Source organism: Pelmatolapia mariae, linkage group LG7 (assembly GCF_036321145.2).
Source record: "Pelmatolapia mariae isolate MD_Pm_ZW linkage group LG7, Pm_UMD_F_2, whole genome shotgun sequence".
NCBI classification, from domain to species: Eukaryota; Metazoa; Chordata; class Actinopteri; order Cichliformes; family Cichlidae; genus Pelmatolapia; species Pelmatolapia mariae.
The window spans coordinates 22,480,879-22,508,769 of record NC_086233.1 but is presented as its reverse complement, the minus strand read 5'-3'; the positions used below and the strand labels follow the sequence as shown (position 1 = coordinate 22,508,769).

General features: G+C 39.7%; 1 protein-coding gene across 5 annotated transcripts in view; it reads left to right on the top strand.

The window, feature by feature from the left end:
* rgs3a (regulator of G protein signaling 3a) overlaps positions 1 to 27,071 on the top strand; it is a 121,061-nt gene extending 93,990 nt beyond the window's left edge. For all 5 annotated transcript variants that reach the window (XM_063478460.1, XM_063478459.1, XM_063478458.1 and 2 more), the window contains 5 exons: positions 12,398 to 12,468; positions 22,415 to 22,516; positions 23,559 to 23,620; positions 24,646 to 24,812; positions 24,924 to 27,071. In XM_063478460.1, coding sequence (XP_063334530.1) covers positions 12,398 to 12,468; positions 22,415 to 22,516; positions 23,559 to 23,620; positions 24,646 to 24,812; positions 24,924 to 25,124 — 603 coding nt within the window. In that variant the 3' untranslated portion in view covers positions 25,125 to 27,071. The remainder of the gene's footprint in view (positions 1 to 12,397; positions 12,469 to 22,414; positions 22,517 to 23,558; positions 23,621 to 24,645; positions 24,813 to 24,923) is intronic.
* Positions 27,072 to 27,891: the final 820 nt, after the last annotated feature.

The following is a 27,891-nucleotide window of genomic DNA, read 5'->3' as shown; positions in this document are numbered from 1 at the left end:
CATGACTAGGCCAGCTTAGAGCATCCAAGACCAAACATGTATGCTGTGGATGTTTCAGTGCTGAGTAGAGGCTTTCCTGTTGCAATGTGCAGTTTAACTAAGTTACTAAGTTCAGTAGAAGTTCATAATATTCTTATTGGCTTTGAGAATGATGTTATTGCTTACATTCACTCCTTAAACTTTTGTTAGAAGCTGTTTCTCGTAGCTCTACAAAGACCATTTTAGCATGTGGAGAAATTCCAGGCTTGTTAAGCGTACTTTAACTAATTCATACAAAAGTAAAGTAGTAGAATACAGACACATAAAAAGAACCATAATTTACAAACAAGTTAAACCTTCTACTGTGTGTCTGATTTAAAAATGTAATCTTTGTTAAAGATCTCAATGTTCATACTCCAGTGCTACTACTTAACCACTCATTCATGGAGTTGTGCATTTTCGCAAAACCCCCACAACAAAGGCTAGCTAATCCTGAGTAATTATGCTTGCATTTGTTATCAGTTGTTTTCCTGTTTGTGATTGTGCCTGCATTTTAATGGGCTTCGTGACTAGTTACTCTTCTGAACTGTGCATGAAGGAGTGCTTTACACATGTCAATACCAATGACTGTAGAGGACCCTGTCTCAGTAATTATAACAGATGGCCTGACACCTGCTTCCAGTACTAACATTTAACAAAGTTAGTGACTTGCTACAGTATGAAGAACCAACACGAGAGACCTAACAGACCTAACAGACTGAGAGCTGGGAAATCATTGGAGAGTATTGTTTCAGTTGTCATCAGCTTGATGACTAATACAATATCGCGTTATCACTTGCATCTTGGGAATATGCAAGACTTTGAGCAGTATACAGGAATGACCATCAGCATTTGCTCAGTGACCTTTAAACTAATTACTGTGCAGAGTGTTTGATGATGCTTTTCCTTCGTCAGACGCGTTGCCCTGATGTCATAGCACTTACTAGCAGAGCTCAGTTCAGCAGACCCACGCTCTGTGCTCACCTCAGTCTCCTATAGTGTATTCTCTTTGGTCGGTAAATGTTGGGACTTTGGATGCTATCACTGGCATTCTCCTGATATTCAGATGACTCAAGACAGACTCCAGAAGCCCTCCTGTTTCATAGTTGTGTCCTCTGTGTGTTTGAACTGAGGTGTTTACAGCGCTCGTTGCCATAGCAGTATTTTGGCTGAGTCAGCCAAAAAATACTGCTATGGCAAAATATTTAGATAAATAAATGTTTATAGATGGTTCCATAAGTAACCCGTGTACAGCTGTTGTTATTAATGATACCTGTGGCCTTTAACGGAACTGTTGTTCACATTCGTGTGCGTCACCCACCAGTTTTGCACAGTGAAGCTTACGGGACATTGCTCTAGTTGGTACTGTTTGTCTTATAGAATAATTATGAGCTTCAGAAAAAAAAGCTCTGAACTCATATATCTAATCTCAGCATTTAAAGTAATGTAGTGAAGTTTTTTTTAATTAATCAAATTCACTTAAAAAGAGCAATTTTCTCAGTCTCCTGTTTTTGTCTTCAAACACATTTGGCTCAGTGTAACAATACAAATGGTTTAACATACCAAAATTAAATCAGATCCTTCTTCCACCTAGCAATGTTTGGCCGACTGTGTATTTAATAAAATATTTAATAAAACAAATATTCCTCTATATTTAATAGCTTGCTTTCATGTTGGCGTTTTTCTACTATCCTGCAGAGCATCATCTGCAGCGCACTACTCCTCTTTTAACCACACATTTAAATCTCTAAAGAGGCAAAGGAGGCAACTCTAACTATGTCATATTTATTGAGATCAATAGTAGACTTTCTGAGTTTGAGAGTTAATGAATATGTGAAAATGACTTGGCTCTTTAAAGTGTTTTGCAGCATCATGGACCATATTCAATATGCAGTAAATGACGATCAGGTTCATTATAAAGTGTATGACTGATCGTTTTGCTCTTTTGTGGCTTTTCCTCTCTATTAGTGCATCACATCAGAGGCACCATCAGTTGCAAAGCCAACAAACCCTGCACATAATTTACTTGAAGATTCCCTTTAGAACTGCATGATGACAGCAGCCCTGTTGCATAGCTGTAATGTAGTAAAAAGTGATAAGAAGCTGGATAACTCATCTGTGTAGGGAATTCTGATGTCGACGATGTCCAGGAATACGTCTAGGATTATGGGGGGAAAATGAATTTGGTTCATTTCTCATTTATTTGGTTAGGTTTTTACTCTAAAGCATATTTACTTAGGCTTAATAAGAGGTTGTAGTGGAAAGAATTAGATTATAGCCCCACTTAACAGGCAGTGTCATCTGTGTTGAAGTGCTGAAAGGAAAACTCACTTTCTCGCTGTGTTGTTGTTCATGCTGTAGATCGTTCTAAAATGAAGCAGTAAGAATCAGAGGGGGTAGGGTGCATTTTTATATCCCCACTGGGGATATAAAAAATAATTTAGCAGGGGGGAGATATGTAGACTAGAGAGAGGGAAATCCTCCTCTACCCTCTATCATACCCTATGTTGTAAACTGACTGAGAGACCAGCATATATACCTTGTAACTGGGTATAAATATAATAGCAACAAAACAGATTTTGGCCACCAATCCAGGACACGTGTAAATTCTTTCTGTCCTTTAGCTATAACTTTGGTTAACCTTTTTCTTTTAGCAGTTGCTGTCAAGCGCAAACATCAGTTATACATATTTCATTTTGCTGGATAAAAACAAACAAATCATTGGAAAATAGCAAGCTAAGTTGCCATATCAACCTCATAAATTTGGATGAATTAGCTGATCTTATCCACTCAAGACAGTATTTTACCTAGATAGCTTGTAGATTAGCTGGCAAGCTAGCATTAGCTAGTATTAGTCTCAAGAAAGTGTGCTCAGTGGTGATTTTTTCCTCCATCTCTCTATGAGGTCAATTAAAGTTTGGCCGCAATATCAGTCACATTCACATTTTGCTGGATGATCTCCTTTCAGGAAAATACTTCCAAATTTTCATCTAAGTCCTTTGCAAATCATTTCACAGATTGTAAATGGCAAATCATTCAGTACATGAAACTTGCTGCGTAGTGCTAACAGACAGAAAATACTCTTCAAGGTTGCTATTACTGCAGTTGGTAATACTGTTAATACCAAATCTGAGCATTCATCTGCACAGTCTGTTGTCTTGGATAGACTTTGAATGAACTGTGTGTTCTGACTGAAGTAAAAGAGGGACATACATGGAGACAGACGTACATGCGCAATTTGTGCTTTCAGCACATAAATCTGCCTTGATTTGCATTGTAGAAGCATGTAAGTGTGTCCCAGCACGCACAGAAACAGGACAAAGTCGTACACTCTGTTGTACTCCCTGGGCAGCAGAAGTCAGGGAGAACAATGCTGGTGAGATGATAGGAACACACATGCTGTCCTCACAGGATGGGAACAGAGTCAATGGAGCAATCAGCCCTGAAGGGTAAAGACAGGAAAATCACAGTTCACTCTTTGCTTGTTCATTATGGAATAAAAGATGTAATTTAGCTAATGAATAATCTTTTTATTCCTAACCCTTTTATGTATTTTCCATGGAGTTCTTTTGCTTGCTATTTTCTGTTATGACTACAATAATCTGTTGAATGCCTCACATTTAATCATGCAGCAGTGGTACTAATTAATGTAAAGTACATTTAGTTTGCTATAGAGAGAGAACAATTATTAATTTCACAAAATGTATTAAATACACTGCTATAGCTTTTGTTAATTTTTAGTTGATAAAACTTTTTTTTTTTTTTTTTACAAAGCCAACCATTTCTTTTAGTCCAGATTGGAGAATGACATTTTTCTTTAGCAGGCATTTTATAGCTTTAAAACAGCCGACGCACTGGAAGCACTGATGTTCTACTTTTGCTTTCAGTTTTCTTTTTTGTGGACAGGTTACTTTTTAAGGGACTATTTGCACAGAAAATTGAATGACACATTAAAAATAAAACATACTTTTTTAAAGCTGCTGACTTTCAGAACACATCAAAGTAAAAGAGTTTGGACATGGCGACTTAAAAATGACTGGGAGCAGATGCTTTAAGTTCTCAGTCACTCTACACATTGAGACCAATGGTAATCCCAGATATTCCATGACTGTTGTGTGTTGTTTACTTCCCTTGGGACGGAGGAAGCATGACATTTACACAAATGGATGTGTGACCCACATCATTCCCCTGCTTCTGTGTTTGGAATCTCATTTGCAGCATTCCTTCCTTCCCTCTTGAATGCCATACGTCTCTTCCTGACCTGCTACTTTCCTACTAATCACTTTAGTTGCTGGCAACCAGCCCTTCCGCTTGGCTGTGAAAAAAATACAAAATGCTAATAACAGATTCAAGGCAGCACCTGCTACTCACAGCACTAACACTCTTGCTCTATGTGTTACCACTCTGAGCTCAGGACCGTAATGATCAACGAGACTGACCACCAGCCCGGTGATGCAACATAAAGCCAATAGGACAGTGTTATCTGGCTCCCTCATATTGATGAGGAAACATTATACTGAAACTAAAAGCAAAGAATTTATTTGCACCAAGACAGTGGTAATTATTTAGGATTTAAATAACCTTCCTTTATCAGGGATGTAACATTCTAGTTATAAAAAGTGCAGCTTATCTGTGCAAAATGCACTTTAGTATGATCTGAACAGTCTGTATTGCTGAGGACTGTAACTGCTATATTGACCCTAGCTGTGAAGCTTTAGTAGTGGTAGCAATAAAGATGCCAGGATGTTCATCAAACATGGAACATGAAAAAAAGTCATCAGACTGAACAAGGTCAGCATGATGACTTTTTAGTTTTCCTTGCTTTGGCTATTAAAGTAATTACAAGAGAAACCGGGATTTTATGAGACACGTTGTTCATTAGATATCCTGAAATAATATGTTGAAAAATCTAGATGGACGAATGTGGATTTTATCTATTGAAGGCTAAAGGCTTATTATTTTACAAAATATACACTTCAGTAAAGATACAGTTTTGTAGTTTTGCCTCTGTATACCACCACAGTGGGTTTTTAAGACTTTCAACTTTAAGTCAATGGATTTAACAAAAAAAAATTGCATGAAGTATTTAGGAATTATAGACCATTTTAAACATACATTCAGAGGGTCAAAGTTATTTGGACACACTAACATAATTTTAAATATAAGGATTTTTTTTAAATACTTGGATGAAAAGCCTTTGGAGTCAATGACTGCTAGGCCATTGCTGCAGCCCCCTTTAGTTGCTGCTTGCTTGTAGGTCTGAATTCTCAATTCAATTTTGTAATTAATAATTGAATTGTTGACTGACTTTAGCTTTGAACAATATCCCATTACTCTGACCTGAGAAGCTCTTTGGTTACTGTATATATACATATATATCTTATATACTTATTTAAAATTAGCTCAGTGTTTGTTTGTTTGTTTGTTTTTTTGGTTTTTTGAATTCTGTGAGTCTTCCTAATGTGGCTGCTTCTGATTAGGAATCAGTGACCTACTTTTTCAGTCTGTGTATAACAGCCAGTTTTGGGGAGAACTCTGTAGCTGCAGCCATTTAGAAGTACATGCAGAAAGGTCATCTGCTGGTCAGAAAATGTCAATAAAATTTTAATGGGTATCACCAGTCCTAGGCCTCAGTAACCTGACATCTTGTCAGAGCAGCTCAAAAGAGTGACGTTGTCCTAGCATTGTTCATTAACATACCATGACATGGGAAGTACTAATGCAGGAAAGCAGCCATCTCCGGAGAGGTGCTGAATAACAGGAGGCAGGGAAGAATCAGATCAAGCATTCAATATACCCAGACATCCTCACACACACACACACACACACACACACACACACACACGCACACGCACACGCACACACACACACACACACACACACGCACAAGCACAAGCACACATTCAGACAATGCACCTATTGTAACCACTTTCATAATGTAGTTAGAGTAGGAATGAATCAGTATCCTGTCTGCTGGTCACTGAGTTTATTCAGAGATATTTCTGATAATTGTAGTTGTCCCATTGTACTGTATGGGTGCGTGAGTGTTAGAGTGTATGTTACCATTCGGTTACACCAACAACTGTACACATTCTGACCGATGAATGCAGATAAACATCATGCAGCCACTGGGAAGACCACAAGATTATTTCCTATCATTTATAAAGGAAGCTGGAAAAACAATAATTGAAGCAGTTATATAATAACGCATAAAGAATGATAGAGGCATCTAAAAATGTTTTCTCAGAGCTTTTAATACAAAGCCATAAAAGAACTGTGGGAAGAAAATGTCATACCAAAAGAAGCACTGAAAGCACCGTGTTTATGAATATGAATAATTGTTTACAATATTCTCCCTATCTTGTTTTTCTCTTCAGACACAGGTCACCCAATCAAACTTAACTATATAAATGGTTTAACATGCCAGAATTAAAGACTCCATCTTTTTTAGCACTATGTTGTCAGTTGTAACATTTAACTTTAGTGTTTAATCTGAAATGATCTCTAATTTCCTTATGTTCTGAATTCAGTTCATTTCTCTTTTATTTAGCTATGGGTAGTTTTCACTCTGAAAAGGCAGTGGATGTTCACTTAATGAAAAGTTGACACGGAACACGATCTGAGTCATCCCTCTATACAATGTCATCTCTGTTGTCACTTTGAGTTCTTCCACTTAAACACTTTTCAACAATTTTTGCACAAACAACAAAAATACAGCTTCAACAGCGATAATTGTTTTGGAACATAACGAGTTGTCTTTTATTATACCTTAAGTCCAATGCAGCGTCTAATCACTGATTTCCCTTCCAGAGATAAAAAAAAAAAAAGTAAAATAAAATTGAACACGTACGATTACCTTATAATATCTTTTCGCCAAATAGCCTGTGTTGCACATGAAGGAATGATAAAAATAGTCTAATAGCAGTGCCAAAGCACATTCCAAATGATTATTTTAATCAAAGGGTGTTCTTTATAATTTTTGACCTCTAATTATCAAGTATGATTTCTTTAATTGAATTTAGATTAGTTTTAGATTATTTGTTTTCAGTGTGTGTTGATATTACACTACAATTACTGAGAAAACCTACGAGAGGTAATTAAAAAAAATAATTATGATTCGGAGTGATAAAATGCGGTCGTCTGCCTCAAATTAAGCAAAGCTAATTGTCGAGTAGTACTTTCCTGCGGAGGTCCTGGAGTTAGAAAATACATCTTTACGCAAAGTAGGGACCTTTATGTGAAACTATCTTCAAAACATGTTTTTTTTATATACTTGCATGAATATAATTGTGCGTCACTCGTTCTATTTTGAAAAGTAATAATAGGCCATTTGCATAACAGGCTTTCATAACCCAGGCAAATCACCAGACACAGGCTGCTTGTTTGATGATTATCTTGGCCATTTTCTTTGCCCTTGAAAGTATCTGCACAGATTTATTCCAGAGACTTGGAAAAAAATTGGTGATTAGAGACAAAAAACAGCAAACTCTGCTCTCTCCAAGGACCACTGAAGGAACAATGGATTGTTTATATCAGCCAGAAAATACAACAGTATACAAAGGAAAAAAGGAAAAAACTCACATTTAACAAAGAAACAGGAGACCAAAAACCACAAAACCAAATGCCTAATATGCAATTTTATCCAGTTGCATAAACTACATAAACCGTTTTTCCAGTTTTCCAGTTCCCTGAAGCAAGCGTTTTGCTTGCCAGATGAGGAAGGCTAATGAATGAATGAATTTGTAATATAAAGAAGCATGCTGTAATTTTGCATTTTGCAGCTCATGCTATTGATGCCTGACCCTTTCCTTTTGTCTGCTTTGTGCTCACTGCTACGTTATCACAGTGAAATCAAAAACAGCTCATAGAGTGATTTTAGGTGAGGGCTTGAAGATAGAAATAAATTCTGAGCTGTTATGTTATATTCATTGCATGATTGCATTTTGGTATTCAGATGACAACTTTTGAATGCACAAGTAGGATTATATCAATAAAAGTCAACCCAGATTGAAAACTGTGCAGACTGGTCTGGAATCAGGCAGACAGTCATGTGAAAAAAGTCCTCTTTTTTCTGAATTCTGTGGCTTTCGTGTGCTTAAAAATAACACTTTAATCTTCAGGGAATCTTTTTTTGTTGCTGTTATAGCCTAAAGCCTACGCCACCCAGCTATCTAAACCGCTAATATTTTAGTACCGGTAAAACTGTGTTTACTTATCAAAGCTGGCTCGCATCAGAGCTTCTGGAAAACCAGGTTCAGAGCAGGGCAGTGATGCAAGGTTTTTACAGCATCATTAGATCACTGTGAATGGGGTATGCCACATAAACACACAATGCCAGGAAGCGGGGCTCTGACACGCAGCACCAATCTTTACTAGTTGGAGTGGATTGTTCAGACACCGGCTTGTCAGTTTGTGGTCAAACAGACAAAGAAACAGGAGGCTGAAATGGATGGAAGCAGTCTGAAGGAGGCCTGATGAAGAAAAAGCAGCAGGGCATAAAAAGCCAAAAAGTAGTTTAAATACACAAAGAGCAAAATACATTTATTCACCTCTAGGGTTTTAGGTTGGGGGCGGATTTGGAGTCTGGGCTGAGTCTGGGTCAGGAATCCTTCTGAGCTGTGTTTATAATATTGTTCTTACAGTGTGTTTGTCGGTGGTGTGGAGTTAAAGAATGAACAATTTATTGAACTGAAGGCAAATAGTTTTTGTCCTATCCCAGTGTGGCACACACATATTCTCCTTTGATGTTTACTGAACACACATGGGTGTCTTTTTATGAACATTTGAAACTTTATTTAGAACTCTCCAGAACACGTTTCCCTATGTTATTTGCCTATGTTATTCACACATGCATACATATATAAGTACACACAATGGCCTCCAAAGGCACATGTGTCACGAAGTCTGTTAAACTTTGTATCTACACAGCTGTCCTGCAATCCGTAACAGCGTGCCAACATGTGCATCCCATGCGTCAGGGGGCTATGTCGCCGTGTGGTCTTTGGCTAATTCTGTGTTTTCTTGCTGTCTTCAGTTAAGTTTGTTCTCACAGAGACTCGCGCACCAAGGCTATTTTTAGAAAAGCCTCATACTTTTGTTATGCTCTACTGACCATTGCCAGGCACACAGTTGTGTGTATATGTGTGTGTACCGTGTGCGGGCGTGAAGCTGGGCTTGGGCTATCAGAAGGAACAAAGAGGAAAAGGAGCAAAACAGAAGAAGAGTAGAACTAATAGCTAAGAATACATTTTTAATGCTTTTATATTATATTTTTTTACTACTCAAAACTAAATTCTTTGTATTAACAGTGCTATACAGTTTGCTAAAACTCAAGTTTTGAGGCTCTTTGGGAGTTACACATAAAGTCAGATGGTGTTTGGTGCTAATATTCCACAGGTTTGCAAGTAGCTTATATCAACAAACTGTAATAATATTTTTCACTGGATGACAGGACCATGGCCTCATAAAAAATGTTTCCGTTTCATTTATTTAAAACATAGGTGTCATAAACGTCCCTGTTGCTCTGATGCTGTTTCCTATGAAAGACTTATATTCAGGTAGACAAGTAGTAATTTGTTGAAACCCATAATGACTTCCTCTTATGTAGAGTTTAATCAGTGTGTTCCTGTAGACTGCACCCTCACCCTCATGAATAGAAATTAAGTGGAAGGTAGAAGGGCATTTTTATCCTGTGTGAAATTATGGTGTTGCAGCTTAAGACACTCCTCCCTTTTAACTAACTTCCCACTGAAATCACAGAGCCATATTTCTTGATTTGCAGTGCTGCTGTTGGGTGTAGACAGGAGGTTTGGCACTCCGTGTGTGTGTTTGTGTGTGTGTGTGTAGAGGGGAGGTAAGAGGTGAAAAATACTTATCATTTTCAGGTGTCAGAATATATTTTATTTTGTGATCTATCTGTGCTCATGACCTTTTTTCCCCTGTTTGAGCTTGGATGCCATCCACATTAATGTTTTAGGCAGACTACCTCTCCACATATGTTCAGCAGCAGGTGCTAATTAATTTAAAGGGGTTGGCATGTATTTGGATGAAAAATGCAGATTGTAGCAAAAGATCACATATACACCCCTCTGCACTCATTTAGGTGAAACAGTAGTCTAGTTAAACATCACCTGGCATCAGGACAAGTTTCTTTGAAGAGGGCAAAGTCTGAGTCTTTTTCCAGTTGTGTCCTGTACTTTCAGGGGGAAGCATCGTTGATGGCTCTGTGGAGACTGGGGCTGCCCTGTTGTTCCGTTACTCTGAGATTAATGATTAGATTCTGGTTTCTCCCATGAACCTCAGTGACATAATCTCTTTCCAGACTAAATAAATAAATACATAATACATGGACTATGTTTGTAGTTTGATTCTGTTGTGTAAGTCTTGCTTATCACAGAGTAAACATCACTGGTGTTTACTGGTATTAGATGTTGAATGGCATTGAACAAAATGGACATGAAGTAATCAAGACAGACACTGACTAAGTGTCAGTTTAATATTTAAAAACATGTTTTTGTGATGTTGAAATCGATCAGTGTCCCAGTCTACATAACCAAATACAATATTCTTATTTTGCCCATAAAATGAAGCCTTAAACACAATTTTGTCTTTGCTCTTGGATTGTGCTTATTTTTAGATATCTCCTACAACATATTCTCACTCACCTTTCACATTCAACTATGACTTTAATCTGAATGCTTGGAGTACATCACTGTACACTGCACACAGTGACAACCTTAATCTTTGTTAAAGGAAGGAGTTATTAAAAGAGTGTAGGAGACATGTTCCATCTGTAACTGGGGCTTTGAGGAGACAAATCCACTCACAGGTACTAAAGGTGATTAAAAAAAAAAAGCTATGCAATCTGTAGTATCAAATCTGCTCTGAGGGAAGGAGGCACTGACACGTTGTGCTCACTCACATCAGCTTCAGCAGTTTCTGTGCTGTCCTGCTGAAAGCTGAGGATGTCAGAATAAGCTACCGGCTAGAAAAAATGATGTACAACAGCAGTTAAGTTAAATTGAGCGTATTTCTCCGCCTTGTTTTGGCAGTGTTTAGAGCCTTCAGTCACTTCAGTAGATCAATACATTATTCAACTTTGAGCAGAAACAATAATGCAAAAGCACGACAGGATGTAGTTTGGCAGCTGGTATATGTAGGGTGGTTCAGTGTGAAAGGATGCATAAAGCAGGAAGTGTTTGCCCTTGAGACTACGCATTATTGTTAAATACAATAATAACGGTACAAGCACAATGTAGCCATTCTAGCTGTATCCACGCAACTGGACAGACAGTTTGAAACTAATCATTTAATAACACTACCACCAGTATGTTTCTGTTATACCACGAGGAACCCAATTGGTTTATTGCATTTTTAACCTTTAAGTAACCTTGACAGAAGTGTTTACGGATATGGAAAGCTATTTCGTTTAAATTGTAACTTTTGATTTAGCACAGGCTTGAAGGAGACAAAAAATGTGTAGCTTCCTCGATTGATAGGAAACAGCTGTTGTGGTAGGCTTGAGGTCTGACAGCTAATATGGGCTCAAAAGAATTCATGGTAGGCAAAGAAAAAATACAAATGGTATGTCTTTAGTTTTGTTGCTGCATTTCTAGAAGAATTTCTTTATTTCACCAAAGTAAAAGCTTCACAAGACCTTTAAGAACTGTGGCACTGCCAAAATTTGCAAAGAAAAAACAAAGGAAAACAGAAAAAAGCCCTCACTCTCAAGGTTGAAACGCAAGCTGGGGGTCCTCAAAGATAGAAAACACACGCCATCTGTTACCAGCTGGCCAGTATCTAGCTCGGATGTGTATTGCTGTAATACAATGGCTCATTATTTAGAGCCTCACTCACACATACAATGGGGGCAGTTTCAGACCATCAGATTAGTGGAGATTGACCCCTTCTCCACCCTGAAGCAACTTCCTTTTTCCCTTAACCAATCAAAATGGTGGGTTGGCAGAACGTGTAATGTGAAACCCGGAGTCTTGGCTCAACACTTCAAACCTAGGGCACAGTTGGAGGCCAACAGAAACAACAGCTGTAGTCTTTCACACTCTCCCACTCTCACAGATTTCCTTACTTTGTTATGCCCAGACAAACACCAAGTGTAGCCGTGAGATACAGGCACACACCTCAGAGAGCACTGTGGGATTTACAATGTGGACTGCTGCTATGGAATAACCATTTTGGAGGCTGGCTGTATGTGTTACCTGGACTAGCCCTGCTTTTGATAAGGACACTCTACGGACTTCCTTCCTTCCTAGCCAATTGGAGTTAGTCAGAGCTTGCTACAGTCTCTGCAGGAGCCTGCAGGGCCCTCTTTCTGTGTGGAGGGTGGATGATGCAGTGTGTCCTCTCCTTCCTCTCCCCTCAGTTGAGTGCCGGATCCCCCTGTAGCTGCGAGGTTGGCCCCGGAGGAACCAAGAAGAAGAAATCCAAGAACCTGTGAGTATTCAAATCATATATGGATATGTCCATAGTGTTCCATGTATGTTGTCCTGTTGTGTGTTTGCTCATTTAGAAATTAGTAAGGATTTTCTTCTCAATTACCCTGGTGCAACATTAAGACAATACACGAAAAACAGAGCATTGCTATTTAGATTTTAAATGCAGACTTTATTTATGTGTGAGAAGGAGAAGCGATTTGAGTGGTAATTCAATGACACGACAACACAGATCTGACAATTATATTAAATGCAGAGTTACACTTGGATGTGTCAAAAGAAATGTCCAATCAATAGTAGCCCTAAAGCTTACCCAGTACTCAAAGTTGGTACGATGCAGTGGACATTTTGGTACAAAATCAAGATTAAAGGCTTGAGCCACCCTTTATTTCTTTATATTTTTCTTCCAAGGAGACAGACCTTCTTGTTATTTTTTTAAATGATCTTGAGCATTAGCTCTTCAGGCTTTCTGAAGGTCTTTTGAGGTTTTTCCTTAGATGTTGGCTGCATTTTCACTCACCTTCAGTCCAGTCCTTTCAATAAAATTATATATTTTCAGAGGAATGTTTTTCTGTTTATTAAACCACCTAATGTTGACTTATGAACGATCGGGATAAACAAGGCACCTAATTCAAGGGATGAACCAGTGTTGCATCTACTCACAAAAGACATCTTTAGAAAGAACCAAAGTAACCTGTTGCACAGACACTTGAATTGTTTCCAATTCTTTAGTTGAAACTATAGAAAATGCCAAAACCTGACAGGCATAAATTCATATTTTTGCAGCAACAAGGTGATTTTCATATAGCTACTAGCCAAAATCTTGGCATATCTTAGCAGGTGTAGGACAAACAAAGAAGTGGCAGGCCTAAAGAACAATATCAGATGAAGAGTATCTGAAAGTCATGCCCAGCAAAGACGTGACGCAGGACCTGAGAGATGCACCTGGCCCTTCAGTTGATCCTTCTACTGTTCATTAAAGCCTCATCAGAACTCATCAGAAGTTGGCCATCAAGAAGCCATTCTTAAGGAAGCAAAACAGGGAGAAAAGGCTGAAGTATGCCAGATTTTAAGAACTGGGCTGAAAAATCAGTGACAATAGGTTTTATGGAATGATGAACCCACATTCATCATTTTTAATTCAAATTGCCACCATTATACAAATGAGGTCAGGAGAGTAGGTGTCTAAAGCCATCTTGGAAACACGATGGAGGCTCTGTCATGGTTTGGTTTGGGGCTGCATTTCACCCAGTGGTGCTGGAGGTCTTGTCAAAACTGATGGAATAATGAACCCACAAAAGTAAAGTCAGATTTTTATCTGCCATGCAATACCTTATGGAAAAAATTTGGATGGCAACAGCTTAATTTTTCTGCATGGAAATCATCGCAAACGTATTGCTAATGGAGTAAAAATGTACCTGGAAAAAAACAGCTATGAGTCATGGATTGGTCTCCCCAGAGCCCAGACTTCAACATTATTGAAGCAGTGTGGGATAATCTTGTGAGAGAATTGAACAAAAGGCAGCCAACATACAAAGAAGAGCTTTGAATGTTTTTGAAGAAGCCTGGAGAACTTTTCCTAAAGACTGCTTAAAGAAATGACAAGAAAGCTTGCAGAAGAGTTTATGCTATGTTGAAGAATAATTGATGTTCAAGCTCAACCTCATATATTGTACTTCCATGTATGTTTTTCTTTTGCCAAGAATAAAAAAAAAAATCAGCACATGGCTACACGTTTCCCAACTCAGCAGAAAAACAGCAAGTATGGCAACCCTCCTGTTCATTCACCAGCCTTTTAATGCTAATGTAATCAACAGAGTGTACAATTTCACACCCATCTGTAGCATGGAATGTATTAAACAATCCATCAATTCAGTCACACCCTTTGTGTGGCTGGATTGATGGATTGACGACTGAGAGTGTTAGGACAAATACCCAGTAGATGTCGAGTGTCATTTTAAAATTTAATTTAGATGAATTAAGGCAGATAGAAAAACTGTGCATGTGCTTCTTGGGTGTAAATGTGACTAATTAATGTTGCACGCATAATATCTACATGTTCACGGACCTGCAAATACAGAAATGTGCTATAGACTTTGAAAGACAAATGTGAAAGTTAAAGCTCATAGTGTAATGCTGCTCATCAACTGCTTAATGAAGCGGTAAATTAGGTGTATGGAACCATATGCGCGTCTCATATTCTCTTTGAGGTGAGAAGTAAGGTGTACGTGTTGGGGATGCACATGGGCGTGAAAGATGTGTGTGCTGAAGGCAAAGCGATTCATCGACTGGTCGTTCTCTTCTTTGAAAAGATGAAAGCACATTTCTTACATTGGATACAATAAAACAGTAACTGTCCTTGAGCCTGTTACTTTTTTGTAGTGTTTAGTTAAAGAGCAGATTAAGTGATTAAAATTCCTCAGCTATTTTTTTCCCAGTGGTCTGGAGTATGTAGCCTGTTTGTCAGCTGTTGCAAACCTATTCAGCTTGTTTGAATAAAACAGGCATAAAAAGAATACAATATGGAATACAATATACTTTTAATGTGAGTATAGATCAGGTGTGCCAATTTTACAATTCAAGACCCCAAACACGGAGCAAACTTATAATACTGAGCAATGTGTGCCTAAACAGATTGGTTAGAAAAAAATGTGATAGCTTGATTGACTGCAGTAGGTAGAAAAAACCTTTGTCATCTAATACTACACATGCTGTCTTCTGGCACAGCCAAGGCAAGTGCAAACTTGAAGCATGGTCTACAGGCCAGTGATAAAGTACTGTAATTTTTTTTAATCAATATGTAATGCAGCGCTCTTCATTTATTTGCAGTTCATATTATACTGTAATATTGCAACGATACATAGGACTAGATCCATGCAGCATTTCTCTTAAGTTTTAACTCTTCTACACTGGCCAACAATCACACTGACATATTAGAGCGTCAAGGAAAGTATATAAGGAAAGTTTAAAAAAGAAAAAGAAAAAAGATTACAGTTAAAAAGTAGTAATTCTCAGAATGCTGCTATTGAACCAAGAGATTTGTACCTGATTTTTCTCAGATGTAAGGTGGGACATTAGGGCCACATGAAGTAAACAATATTAGTCAAAATGTCAAAATGCGGAGATTAATCTTGCACCAGTCTCTGCTTTTGTCCTTGCTCTAATGTAAGGATGTTGTTCTTCTTGGGTGCCATGGCCTTCAGCTTAAGTGGGTTCATACTGTGTGTGTTAGAGGCTAAGCAAGTAGCAGTTCTACTACATGGTTCTGACACTGTTGAAGGTTGCATGAAAACAAAAGAGTTTTTTGTTCTTAAACTGTATTTCAGTCAGTCACGAAACTCTCTTCTGTCACCATCAGTCAGTAAAATAAGGATGACTCTAAATTTTCAGTGATACGAGCCTCTTGTTGAATATACAGTTTTCACCCACTTCCAGTCATTTACCAATATGCCATAGTGCAGACCAGTAGCAAGGGAAATATCTACTAAGAAGTATCTATCTGAGAAATTAAATATCAAATTCTTCATTGGAAAGTAGGAGACTGATTAATAACATGAGAGCCACTTGAGCGAGTAGATGTAGATTAGTGTAAAGTGGAAAAATTACATCTGACATGGCCAAATCATGCCAAGAATTAGCCATTTAAAACTTTAAGAAGGGTCTCTTTGGGCAAGGAACCAGAGAAGAGATAGTTGGAAGTGATGTGCTGCAAGAGGTCTAGATTGCAGCGACTCCGCCTCGCAATTCACAGGACTTCTGCTACTAACGTCTAGGTGCTAGATACCACAGGGGACCTTTAGAGGTCTTACAGAGTCCATGCCTTGGCTGGTCAGCGCTGTTTTTGCAGCAATACCAAAGCATATTAGGTAAAGGTGTTCCTAATACTTATGTCTACATATGGCTTATGTATCTATAGAACTTTATCTTTCTTCTTTGAAAAAGCATATTAAATTAGCTTGATCATCATTTATAGCAAAAAAGACACAAATATGGTCTTTCTTCGAATAAGTATTCTTTCTAGCATCTTTATTCCACAGCCAATGGATCACTGCATGGTGACAGCACTTTCAAACCAGTAGCAATAAAATCCATAAATCTGATACATGTTGATAGGTTCAGGATCAGAATACCAAATTGGTAATCCAACTTCACTTCAAAGACATGCTAAATGCACACACATGGAAAAGGCACAAAAATGAAGAAAGATACTCAACAACTGATATTGGAAACACAACGCAAATGAGCATCTGTTCATTTCTGCCATTCTGTCTGACTTATGTATAGATTTTACACTGAATATATGCAGTGTTCTCATTAGTATTGCTGGATAGAGATTGGCCATCACTGAAATATAATACAGATAAAGCAGTTTCCAGCAAAATGATTAGTATCCCTGTAATTGGTGCCAAGGTACAAGAACTAAGTCATTTTTTGTGGTGTGAGAATTGGCCAAGTGCTCACTGACACGCTTGCAAATTTACTGCTGAGATTAACTACTTAAAGTTCCTATTTTTGAAGAAAAGTCCAAGTTATGCAGATGATATATATTATTACACTAAACTATATATTTCAGCTTAATAAATCACACCAAAGACCACAAAAAAGAGACATTTACATGTCTGGGGCTCTTTTATTGTACATTAAAGTGATGAAACCTCAATTTTCCATTGCCCTTGAAACTCTATTTACAGTTTATAGGTTCATGCAGTGATAGCTCTACTGCAATGCTGAAAACCTGTTAGTTGTACATGATCAGTCAGTACTATGCTGTATGAGTCCTGCTACTGTTATAGCACTCCATACAGCATTGTGGGATTGCACACATTCTTCTTTCTTGTCCACATTTAGTCTATATTAGCCAGTACACTGGACAGCTATTTGCAATGCTTTCTAATATCACGGTTTTTAGGTCCAAGCGACACAGTCTCAGAGGCCACTGTAGCTCCATGCTAAGAGAAAAAAGTCTTTAAGCAAATTGCTCTGATGCAGCTCGTCACCTTGGACAGAAGACCCTCTTCCATTGTAGTCCGAGCCTCTCAAACCCCAATTGAGGGAATCTGCCTTTAAACAGTCCATGTGGATTAAGTGAGCCCAGGGTCCGCCTTCTCCAGACCCTTAGGGCTATATAAAGCTCCACCAGAGCCTCTCAGGGGTTAGAGGAATGTGATTGCCAAACAGAGCCCTGGACTTTTGACACACACTCACATGCAGTACATACTGCCTTCATGCTGGCACCCATGCTTCACACGATGGTTGATTTCTCAGAGAAATACCTGGAAAGGTAAGAGCAATTGTGTTGGGCGTGTGTGGATTTAACTGCGGTTTGAGTGTTGTTAATGAGAATTAGAAACATCAGCAGGGAGATTGAGAAAAGTGTGAGCAGGGGCTGGTTTGAGTCCCACATGGATTATTGCTCTTAGGCTGGTAGGAAGCTATCTGACCTCTACATGGATCTCATTTGACAGTCACAATGAGGGAAAAGAATCCCCCGCGAGGCTGAAGGACTGAGACTATTTTGGAGGAAACAGCTTTTACTTCTAACTTGAGGCTGTCCCTTTTTCTTAATATATGCAGCCTGGATTTCAGGAATAGGATTGCTCATGTGGTCTTTGTGGCTAGGAAGGTGAGTTTCTCTGAAATAGAGCTCTTTTTTTAGCCTTGATTGAGGGAGATGCTGGACGTGATGGTGTTATATTTATAGACAAAATTTAGGACAATTCCCTTTTTCATTGTTCTTCTAGGAATATTTAAGGGCTACTTCCTGTTGGTTACGATTCCCATGATTATTATCTTGATGAATGTGGCTTGTGTTTCTGGACACCACTGTTTCGTTAGTGAAGTATCTACAGTGCAAGTGCTTACAATTTCCCCACATAAATCTCAAAGTTATTTTGACACAACCCTTGACCCATTATAGCGACACACACACAAATACACAAACAGGCACATGTGCCAGCACAGCGTTATTTGTGTGTCATGTCCAGCATCTAGTTCACAGGCAAACGGCCTTGAGTAAACAAGACTGCGCAAATATGGGCTTAACAAAAGTTTAAGCACAGTTATTATGATAAATGTAGTGAGCGGTATACTGCAATGAGGTGGAGGATTGGATTTGTCTTGTGCTTATATGGTACACTGTGCTCTGCAATATGTCTGTCTACAGCTGTCTCCCCATGTGCTACAAGAGCCTTTCCCAGAGAGTGCGGCCTACTTTCAAGAACACCAGGAATAGCCAGGGGGGTGCTATTAGTACGACTAATGTGAGCCAAGCAAAGAGGGAATAAAGAGCATGGAAACCTGCAGATAATTGCAGCGCAAAAGACCTCTTGCTCCTTCACTCAAGCACGTAAAAGTGTTCTCTCTCGCAGAGACGCAAGCAGGCGCATAGCGTGTGTACACATTATACCTGCGCCTCACTTTTTGCAGTGGCCACTGTGTTTAATAAAACAAAAACAGCAGCATAGATATGAAAAAGGACTAGAGGCCGATTTAGAGCTCAAGAGAGGCAGTAAAGAGGAACTTTAAAAAGAGAGGTACTCAAGGTCAGAGGCTGTGAGGACTGCGACTGTGTATGTACCATTAACACATAAAGAGCAGAGGTACAAAGAGCACCAGATAGATAACTGTTCAGCACAGTATTATGGTTAAGTGACTTTTGTCAAGTACAAGAAGACTTTCCATCTCCAGGACTGAACAAAATGATACGTAAAATTATGTAACTGCACTTTCTTCTGCCTTTTTATGTGAAAAGCAGCAGGCTTTGTCAGTATTACAACTGCTTCATGTTTTTATGTTGCTCTTTTATTATTTTTATATGTGTGCTAATGGTTCAATGGGGCTTTAACCAGGATCTTTTTCCTTTGTTTGGGTGATTATTTACATTAATGTGATTGTGAAGAGTCATCTGCACAAATCTAGCTCTGTAAGATAGTGAAAAACAGGACTATGAAAGCCTTTTTGGAATTGGTGGAAGTGGTGTTTACTTCCACTGACCAAATAATCACACAGGCAATTTATTTCATGGCTGCAGCAGCAGAGTTCCTGCAATTACTGAAAGGCATGCACAGAAACAAAGTGTTAATGCACTCCAGGTTGTGTTGATTTAAATAGAGAATTGTAATATGTGTCACTTGTTCCACAGCTGGCATTATGTTTGAGTTTGTTTGTTTGTTTTTTTAAATGGATGGAAAGATCATTTAAGAAGATGATGTAAGCTGCTTGGGTGTGCAGTATCCAGTGGCATCCACTTGGTGGCAGAAGAGAAACATACATTTCCTTTCGCTGTTGTGACATCATTGTCACATTATTGACACATGGGCTCAGCTTGTATAAACCCCACGGAAATACATAAAGCAGCTTTGTGATGGGAAGAGTGAATTTTTCAGCTCTTATAAAACGCTCCTTTCTTTTTTCTTTTTCTTTTTTTTTTAAACTCACATGCACTTGCAAGACAGAGCTTTCCTTTATGTTAACACATGCCCAACTTAAACATAAATTGCCTCGGGTACAAACTAAATATAGACCCATCTAATAAACCCTGCCCTGATGTTACGAGTTTATTTAACAGCACAAGGTTTTTCTTTTTCTTTCCCAGCAGTAATATCCTTCAGACTCCAGCGCTTCACGAGGATGCTGTGTAAGAGCGCCCTGTACAGCAGTTAAACATCTGGATTTGAGTCTGTTTCATGCAGAGCGCTTGTGCTATTTCAATCAATAGATGAGTCACTTTCTCTTAAAGATATTTCCATTTCCCCGGTTACCTGGCCTGAAAAAAAGGCTCTCACATGGATTTTTCTAGATCTATATCTCAGCTACAGGGCTTTTTTCATGGAACATTTGCATTTTTCACCATTTTAACATTAAAGGAAGTACAAAGTAGCACAAGAGTGATAAACACAGGCCCTTTTAGTTCCTGTTAATTTCACTGTACCAAAGACTGGCTGCATTTCTCCATCAGGGCACTTATGGTGTAGTTCTAAATTAATGGGAGGGAATGTAACAAAGTAGCCAGAATTTTAATTTGTATCTGATTTTAGACAAGAAGGGCAGGTGCTTATATTTTCAAAAAATATAGGGTTGATTGTCTATCCAAACTGAAATTAATCACTACTAATGCTGTTAGTTTTTCTAACGAGGAAGCCAGTTTTTCCGCAAGAAATTCTCTGCTGCTGCTCGTTTGCATGAAATCAGAATACTGTGTGCTTTGAAGCAGCTTGTGATCCATTTATTTCCTTCTGCTTATCCAGTCCTGGGTCATGGGAAATAGAGCCCATCCCAGCTGCAAACTAAAATAAAATTTAAAAAAATCTAAAACAGGAATATTACCATCTCAAAACATCTTCCAGAAAGATAATGAAAGAAAGAAAAACAAAAATAAATAAAAGATCTCATCAGCACTTTCTTTTTCAGGTTACAGTTCTTTGCAGTTTCATTTTTTCTGGACTATCCCACAAGCACCCCATGTGAAACCATAAGTCTGAAGAGTGCAAATACTCCTTTTTTGTGGTCATATGATCCTAATTTTAAAGGAGCGATTAGCATTTTGCCAACCGTTCTTGATCTCGTGTGTTTACATGTGTACAGGCATGTTTCTACTTCACCTGTCCTGCAGCCTTTGGAAAAACTCAAATCAGCAGCTAACTTTGTTCTCTGTAGCCGCGGCGCTACTTTTAAGCATTGCAAAAATTCGCCCCCTCATCCCTTCATACACATATACGCAAACACACTGGTAGAGACTTTGAGTTTTCCAACACCTGTCTGGCATGAAAGCTCCAGTGAAGTGGGCACGAGCTGGCACAGGTGCAGAGGGGTTCTTTGAAATGGTTGTGTGTCTGTTCTTTTATTACTCTCCATGAATATTCACGTGCTATATTTGTGCTAATCCGCAAGTGCCGGGCTCTTCCGTCCTCCTGTGTGTGCATGTTTGAATGATAGCTGTCTATAACTGGAAGCCCTGTTTCTTAATTTGGGGTGTGCATACTCTCCTGGGGGGGTTGTCAGTTGGCAGGGGGACAGTTTGCAGTGATTAGAGCCAGCCCAGCGCACAACGTTGTGCTGCATTATTAGCAGGCCAGTCAATCCACAGTGGAAATCAAAAGCAGGGACTCAGGAAATGGGTGTTGAGTGAGGTCACATCCCAATGAGGCAGCACGTGCTCCAGGTCAGGAAAAGCCAGGACACGCACCATGGGATTATGGGAATACGCAGAATCCTGCTGGGGGGGCCCATGGGTACAGAGGACTGGTGTGCTACCTTATCTGAGACTCAAAGTGGCGCATGCGCAGCAGGGCGTCTCTGTGTGTAAGATGGTTGGAGAAAGGTGAAACAGGTGAGGTGGGCGGTCAGGAGGGTGTTGGGTGCTGCTTCTGGATGAAAGCAGCAGAGCACTTGGGGATGTCACCGTGCGCCTTTGCCCTAGGTCAGTTTTCTCTCAGAAACCCCTCAAGGCACATGGAGAATGGCGTGATGAAACAGAGGAGTGAGGACTGAGTCTCTCTCCTCCTTCTCTGCCACATTCGTTTAGTCCCTGCCGAGGAACCTGCCAGGGACACATCTACAGGAAAGGCTGTTAGAGAAATTAGATTGACACGAGAGGCGCTGACAAGAAGCGGCGAAAAAAGGAAATTGACATCTGCTGCTGGAGAATTCTGTGCCATCACACCGACATATCCGGCTGAAGACTAGAATGTACATAATGCTTACCTCTTTGTTTTCTGGCTTTTGATTGGTTTGCTTTTGTATGGATTGGATTTACAGCACCGTGGAGCTTAATTGCTGATTCCATGCGTTGGATTGTTTCAGTTATGGATTTTGGACTTGGAAACTCAACAAACTTTCTTCCCATGTCTCCTTTTTTTTGTCTTCCTTCTCTATCCACTTCATTTCATTTTCTTACCCTTCCTTCCTTCACATCACTTCCTCCTCTCTTCTACCTTTCTTTCACTCAGGGCCAAAGACATGAAGAATCGGCTGGCTTTCCTGCGGAGGAGGAATGAGTCCCCAGGAAGCAACCCAGCCGGGAAGTTAGACAAATCTATGAAGTCAGTCAAGTAAGTGGCCACTTCCTGACAGCGTGTGCTTGTGGGTGTGTGTCAGACGGTTTTCTGGATCTCACCACAACTGGTGATGACCTGGCTCTTGGAAGACAGACATGTGGGCAGAGATGGGAGTGTGCTTGCAGTTTGGCATCAATTAAATGAATGGGAGAGTGTGTGAGTAAGGCTGGCATGCCAGAAGGAAGGATGGCATAATGCTTGGATGCAGCCCTTTAAATTCTCTGTGAACTATATTCATCAGTTGAGTAGATTCATATTTATTTGTGTGGATCATTTGGCGTCAAGTAGGCACAGTAAATATCCATCCCCAATGTATTCAAGGTATAGCTAATATAACCATAATAATCATAGTTTTTGTGACTTGAAAAAAAAAGTCAGATACTGACAATAAATGTGGCAGTGCATCTTATCTGGTCTGCTCGATTTAAAAAGGAAGTTAATCTGTCTTTGTGTCATTACTTAGAAGACGTAAGAACAAGAAAAAAGTGTAATATGCAACAAATTTTGTTGGCGAGTCAGGTGAGGTAAAAGAATATACTATGAAACTAAAATATTGTCCCAAATAAGGCCTGACACGTGGATTGCAGTGGGCTAAGATTGGCCGTTAAAAAGGCATACTTCATTGCAGGATACAAAAAAAAGAAGGAAAAAAAAGGATGAGAGGCAGCAGGGGGCAGACAGATACCCATATGAGTAGGAGGTCTTAAACCAGGCTGCGCATCCTCATTGGCTGGCTGAAGCCACTCCCCCCCTCCACTGCCTTCCAAGTTGCATTGAATGCAAGTATAAAAGCCTCCCCCCACCACTACAGTGGAGCAGACTCATGGCTCTCGCTGTTGTGACCATTCATAAGGTAGAACCGAATGTGAGAGACTAGACACAGAGTGGAAGGAAGCAGTGAGAGATAGAGAGATAGAGGAAGTGTCTGCATCTGCATTTCCTTTCACCTGCCCAGCAAAGTTCTGCGGATGGGTCACACAATGAGAAACCTGGCTGAAATGGGCTTGTTAAAGAATCGCTCTGCTTTCATCTGCAGGCCCACCCCAGAGGAAGCGCTCAAATGGGGGGACTCACTTGATAAGCTGCTGGCTCACAAATGTAAGTGACTGGATTTTTTTCATTTCTTCTCTCGACTTTTGTCTCATGTGTTTTACATTCCTGTGTTTTACATTGCTGTTTAGTGCAGCATGGTTTTAGACTCAGAGTGCATGCTTAAGGTAGTGAGGGAAGTAGATGAGCACTGAAACTATGCACTTACTGACATATACATTATGCACACACATACACGTTGTTTATGTAAACGTGCAGCTTTCAGCAAGTTTCCCTAATCCCAAAAGACACCGTTCATAATTGAGACAGAATGACAAAGTGAGACCAACACAGGCATCCTGCTCTTGTGCTGCTATTCTGAGGTTTTCCACAATTCATCACCCACAATCTGCTCCCGATTCTTTTACAAAAGCCAAAAGCTGACACGACGCCAGCGCTACATCTGCTAGTCATTCGGTTTTGCTGGCCTCTTTATTCGCTCTCTTTTAATTTCCTCTTCTCCACTTCTTACCTCATTCCTGCTTACCAGAATGAGGTAAGAGATGACTGCGTGCATTGGCTCTGCTTATCAGCGTGGGTGATTCATGGGAACGGAAAGGTGCAGACAGGAGCTGTGGGAGGACAAGGTTTCCTGCTATTCTCTCTCCTGGATGCCTTCTTCCTTAAATCATTAACAGGACCAAAACTTTAAAAAAAAACAGACCAAAGTGCCTCATAGTTATTTCCCCCCCCCCCCTTTTACACTGAAACAGTCACTTCTTTGTTCATTCGCAGCTTGTGCACAGGAACAGCATTGCCATCATGCCCCAAATATTAAGGAATTACAGAGTCATAGGGGTGATGTCACTTAAAAGGCTGTTGAACAGTTGAATGTGCGCTGCTGTATTCAGGTTCTCTTTTTTTTCACGATTCACTTTATTCCAACCACATGACTCAAAAGGCCGTCACCGAGTTATTTTTAGACACTGAAACTCTGAGGAGGGCTTCAGCTTTGAGGTTGCCATGGCACTTTAGTCAACTCTCTCCTTGTTTATTCTCCTCCTTCCCCTCCCACCCCTCTGCTTTCCCCTCAGATGGTCTGGCAGCATTCAGAGCTTTCCTGCGCACAGAGTTCAGCGAGGAGAATCTGGAATTCTGGCTAGCATGCGAGGAATACAAGAAGATCAAGTCGCAGTCCAAGATGGCCTCAAAAGCCAAGAAAATATTTGCAGAATACATCGCTATCCAGTCTTGTAAAGAGGTGAGTGCGAATGAACGCAGCCTGTGTTGATCCTGGAAAAAAGGGCTTGAAAATGGTAAAGGAAACATGCATTTATTCCTGGACTTATTCTCACTTATTTTGGCTCTGCAGGTAAATCTGGATTCATACACTAGAGATCACACTAAGGACAACCTGCAGAATGTGACACGCTCCTGCTTTGACCTAGCTCAGAGGCGGATATACGGGCTGATGGAGAAGGACTCATACCCCCGATTCCTGCGCTCTGAACTCTACTTGGACTTAATCAACCAAAAAAAGCCTAGCTCCACTTCAACTTCATCTTCGTCATAAGAGACTAGAAAAAAAAGAAGATGAAGACAAGAGAAAGATGATGAGAGTAAAAAAGAGGCCAGACTTGAAAAGTTATACATAGAGTGGGTGGGATGTGCGCTTCTTTGTCTGCCTTTATTTTTTATTTTTGTCTTTCAGTCTGTTCATTATTTGCTGTTGTGGTGTGAGAGGTCACGGCAAACATATGGCACTGCAAAGGAATGTAGTTTACATAGTTATGGGTGAATGGCTCGACTGATGAGTGGATGGTTGGATGGATGCAGAAGCCCATGAGCAAGGGCTGGAGCAGGAGCTGGACGCTTGTCTCATCACTGATTTTTGTTCTCCTTTTTTCATTCATATTGTCAGCAAAAAGAAATATCAATTTGTTTGTGTTTTTGTCCAGTTGTACTGGAGTAAAGGAGGAGTTGCATCATAAAAAAAAAGAAATCCCTGCGACACGAAGACAGTCCGGTACTGTTTTATCACTTTTCCACCCCCTTCCTTTATTTCTTTTGAGAATTCCGTCCTTTGCTCCATCACGTCTCTCTCTGTGAAGCAACTTCAAAGCTGTCGGTACGACGCGACGTCCTCTTCCTTCACGTTCTCTCATCAGACTCTGTGACAGAGGAGGAAAAATCAAGCTGATGTCTGAATGAAAAGCCACCGGTGTGGCTCTGGTTTCACACGCATCCGTTTAAACCCTGCTTCCGCTCGAAGCTTCTATAAATGGCTTTCACCTTAGTTTGTTCATAAGACTGTGGAAAGACGACGTGAGTGTTCAGCACAAAGACAAAGACGGGCAAAGAACACAGACGTATAAGTAGTAGATGGACTGGAGCTGTGACAAAACGCAAATATGTGTCTCACATTAAAAGACATTAAAATCTATAAACACACACAAAAAAACAAGACGACTTGCTTCCCGTCTCCATAGACTGTTTACGACAAGGAAGGAAAATCCAAGAGGAAGAAGATTAAAAACATCTCCTTTAACATTGTAGCTCATTATGGACTAATCAAGGAACCATTCTCAGGACATTGCTATGACAGGTTACTGCTTAGTTTATGTGCTTTTCTGTTTTTGTTTTTATACACAGTTTTTTTACATGCTTTAGGGTTCCAACATGCACTCCCCGTTCATACTGAGCAATACACGAGAGGTTGCTCGTTTCACAGAGAAAAAAAAAAGCTTCACATGTACAAAGGTTTGCTATTTATTTAGATTAACTTGCTGGATGCTTCTGCAGACTTCCTCACGTCCTCCAAGGCACTCAGCTGAAAGCTCTCACTGTTCTATTTAACCACCAAACAGGTCCAGTGCTGTCCTGAACTTTTAAGTGCAATATCTTATTGTTTCTTTTTATTTTTTATTTTATTTTAATATGATATTTGGTTTGTTTCTTTGGTCATTTTTTTTAATGGGGAAGACGGAACAGTTTGAGCTCTGTATTAACTTTATTTGTTAAGAGAAAAAAAATACTTAGAGCTATAAGGTTGACTTACAGCGTAAACTTTCAAGAAGCATAAGTAGTTTAAGCAAGTGATTCTAACTGTGTGTTAACTCTCCCCTCCCCCCCGGCAGCAGGCAGCTGGGGGAGGGGGGCAATATGGTTGTAAATATAATTCTTTAAGAAAAATATGTGATAGCACATTTAAAAAAAATGAAACAAAAAAAACCAAAAAAAGCCAAACAAGTCCCTGCTGGTGATGAACGTGGGACCCGGCTGTATCTATGTAAATATGAGAGACTCAAAACTATAAGATGACATGTATTGTTTAAAAAAAAAATAAAAAATTAGGTGAGCGAGAGCAGGTCCAGTCTGCTCTTTTCCCTGGTCATACACTGCTTGTAAGGAGTATCATTATCACTGTTTACAATTCAAAATGCATCTCCGATAATAGCAAGTGAAAACAGTAGAGTACATTTGGTGTCATTGCTAATGATAAATAAACCAACCAACTGATGACATAAGATGTCTCTTGTCTGTGGATTCTTTTTCTTTTTTATGTTATTTTGTTTTTAATGCCTATCTGTGTTGCTCACAAACATGCTGAGATGTAATGTGATGTGCTTTTCAGGTGGTCCGTGAGCTCCCGCACACACTCCTAGAGAAACAAAACACATGCATTAAGCATGAAGTTGCCCGAAGGAAGTGTTGACATTTTGGAAAATGCATTCATTTGCCTTTTTGAAGCTAGCCTCAGCACATAATTATATTAGGTGAGCATAAAAACTGGACGACATTTAGTCTGGCTTAGTCCAAGCGCACACCAGACGTCTTTTGAAAGGAAGTTGTTATTTTGGGCAGTTTTTTGTGTTACATTAATTTCTTTCCACACACCTACCAAGCCACAACTTCAGTTTTTGATATGTAACAAGTCTTGACTGTTTGAACTGAAGGCTCATCCAAGAGGCGATACTACTGATGGAAGTATTTAACCCAGAGTGGGATTATCCACTTGGTGGTCCTGAGGGTTTTTGACCCACTATTAAAAACGTGACTGAACTGTGAAAAAAGATGTGGGAAATTACCAATGTGAACATTATGGACCTAGAAGATAGCTCAAACTATCTGGAGAGGAGTGAAAGAGGTCATCTACGTCCATTGTGAACGACCATCGTTGAACAGAGGTGGTGGCTTTTGACACCAGCTGTCAGCCACCTACAACTCAGACTTCTCAGGCGATTCAACTCCCACTCACCCCTCGATCCATGTGACCTTAATAACTCACATGACGGCAGGGTGGGAAAGAATTCACTCCTCGGCCACTGTGGCCATAATGT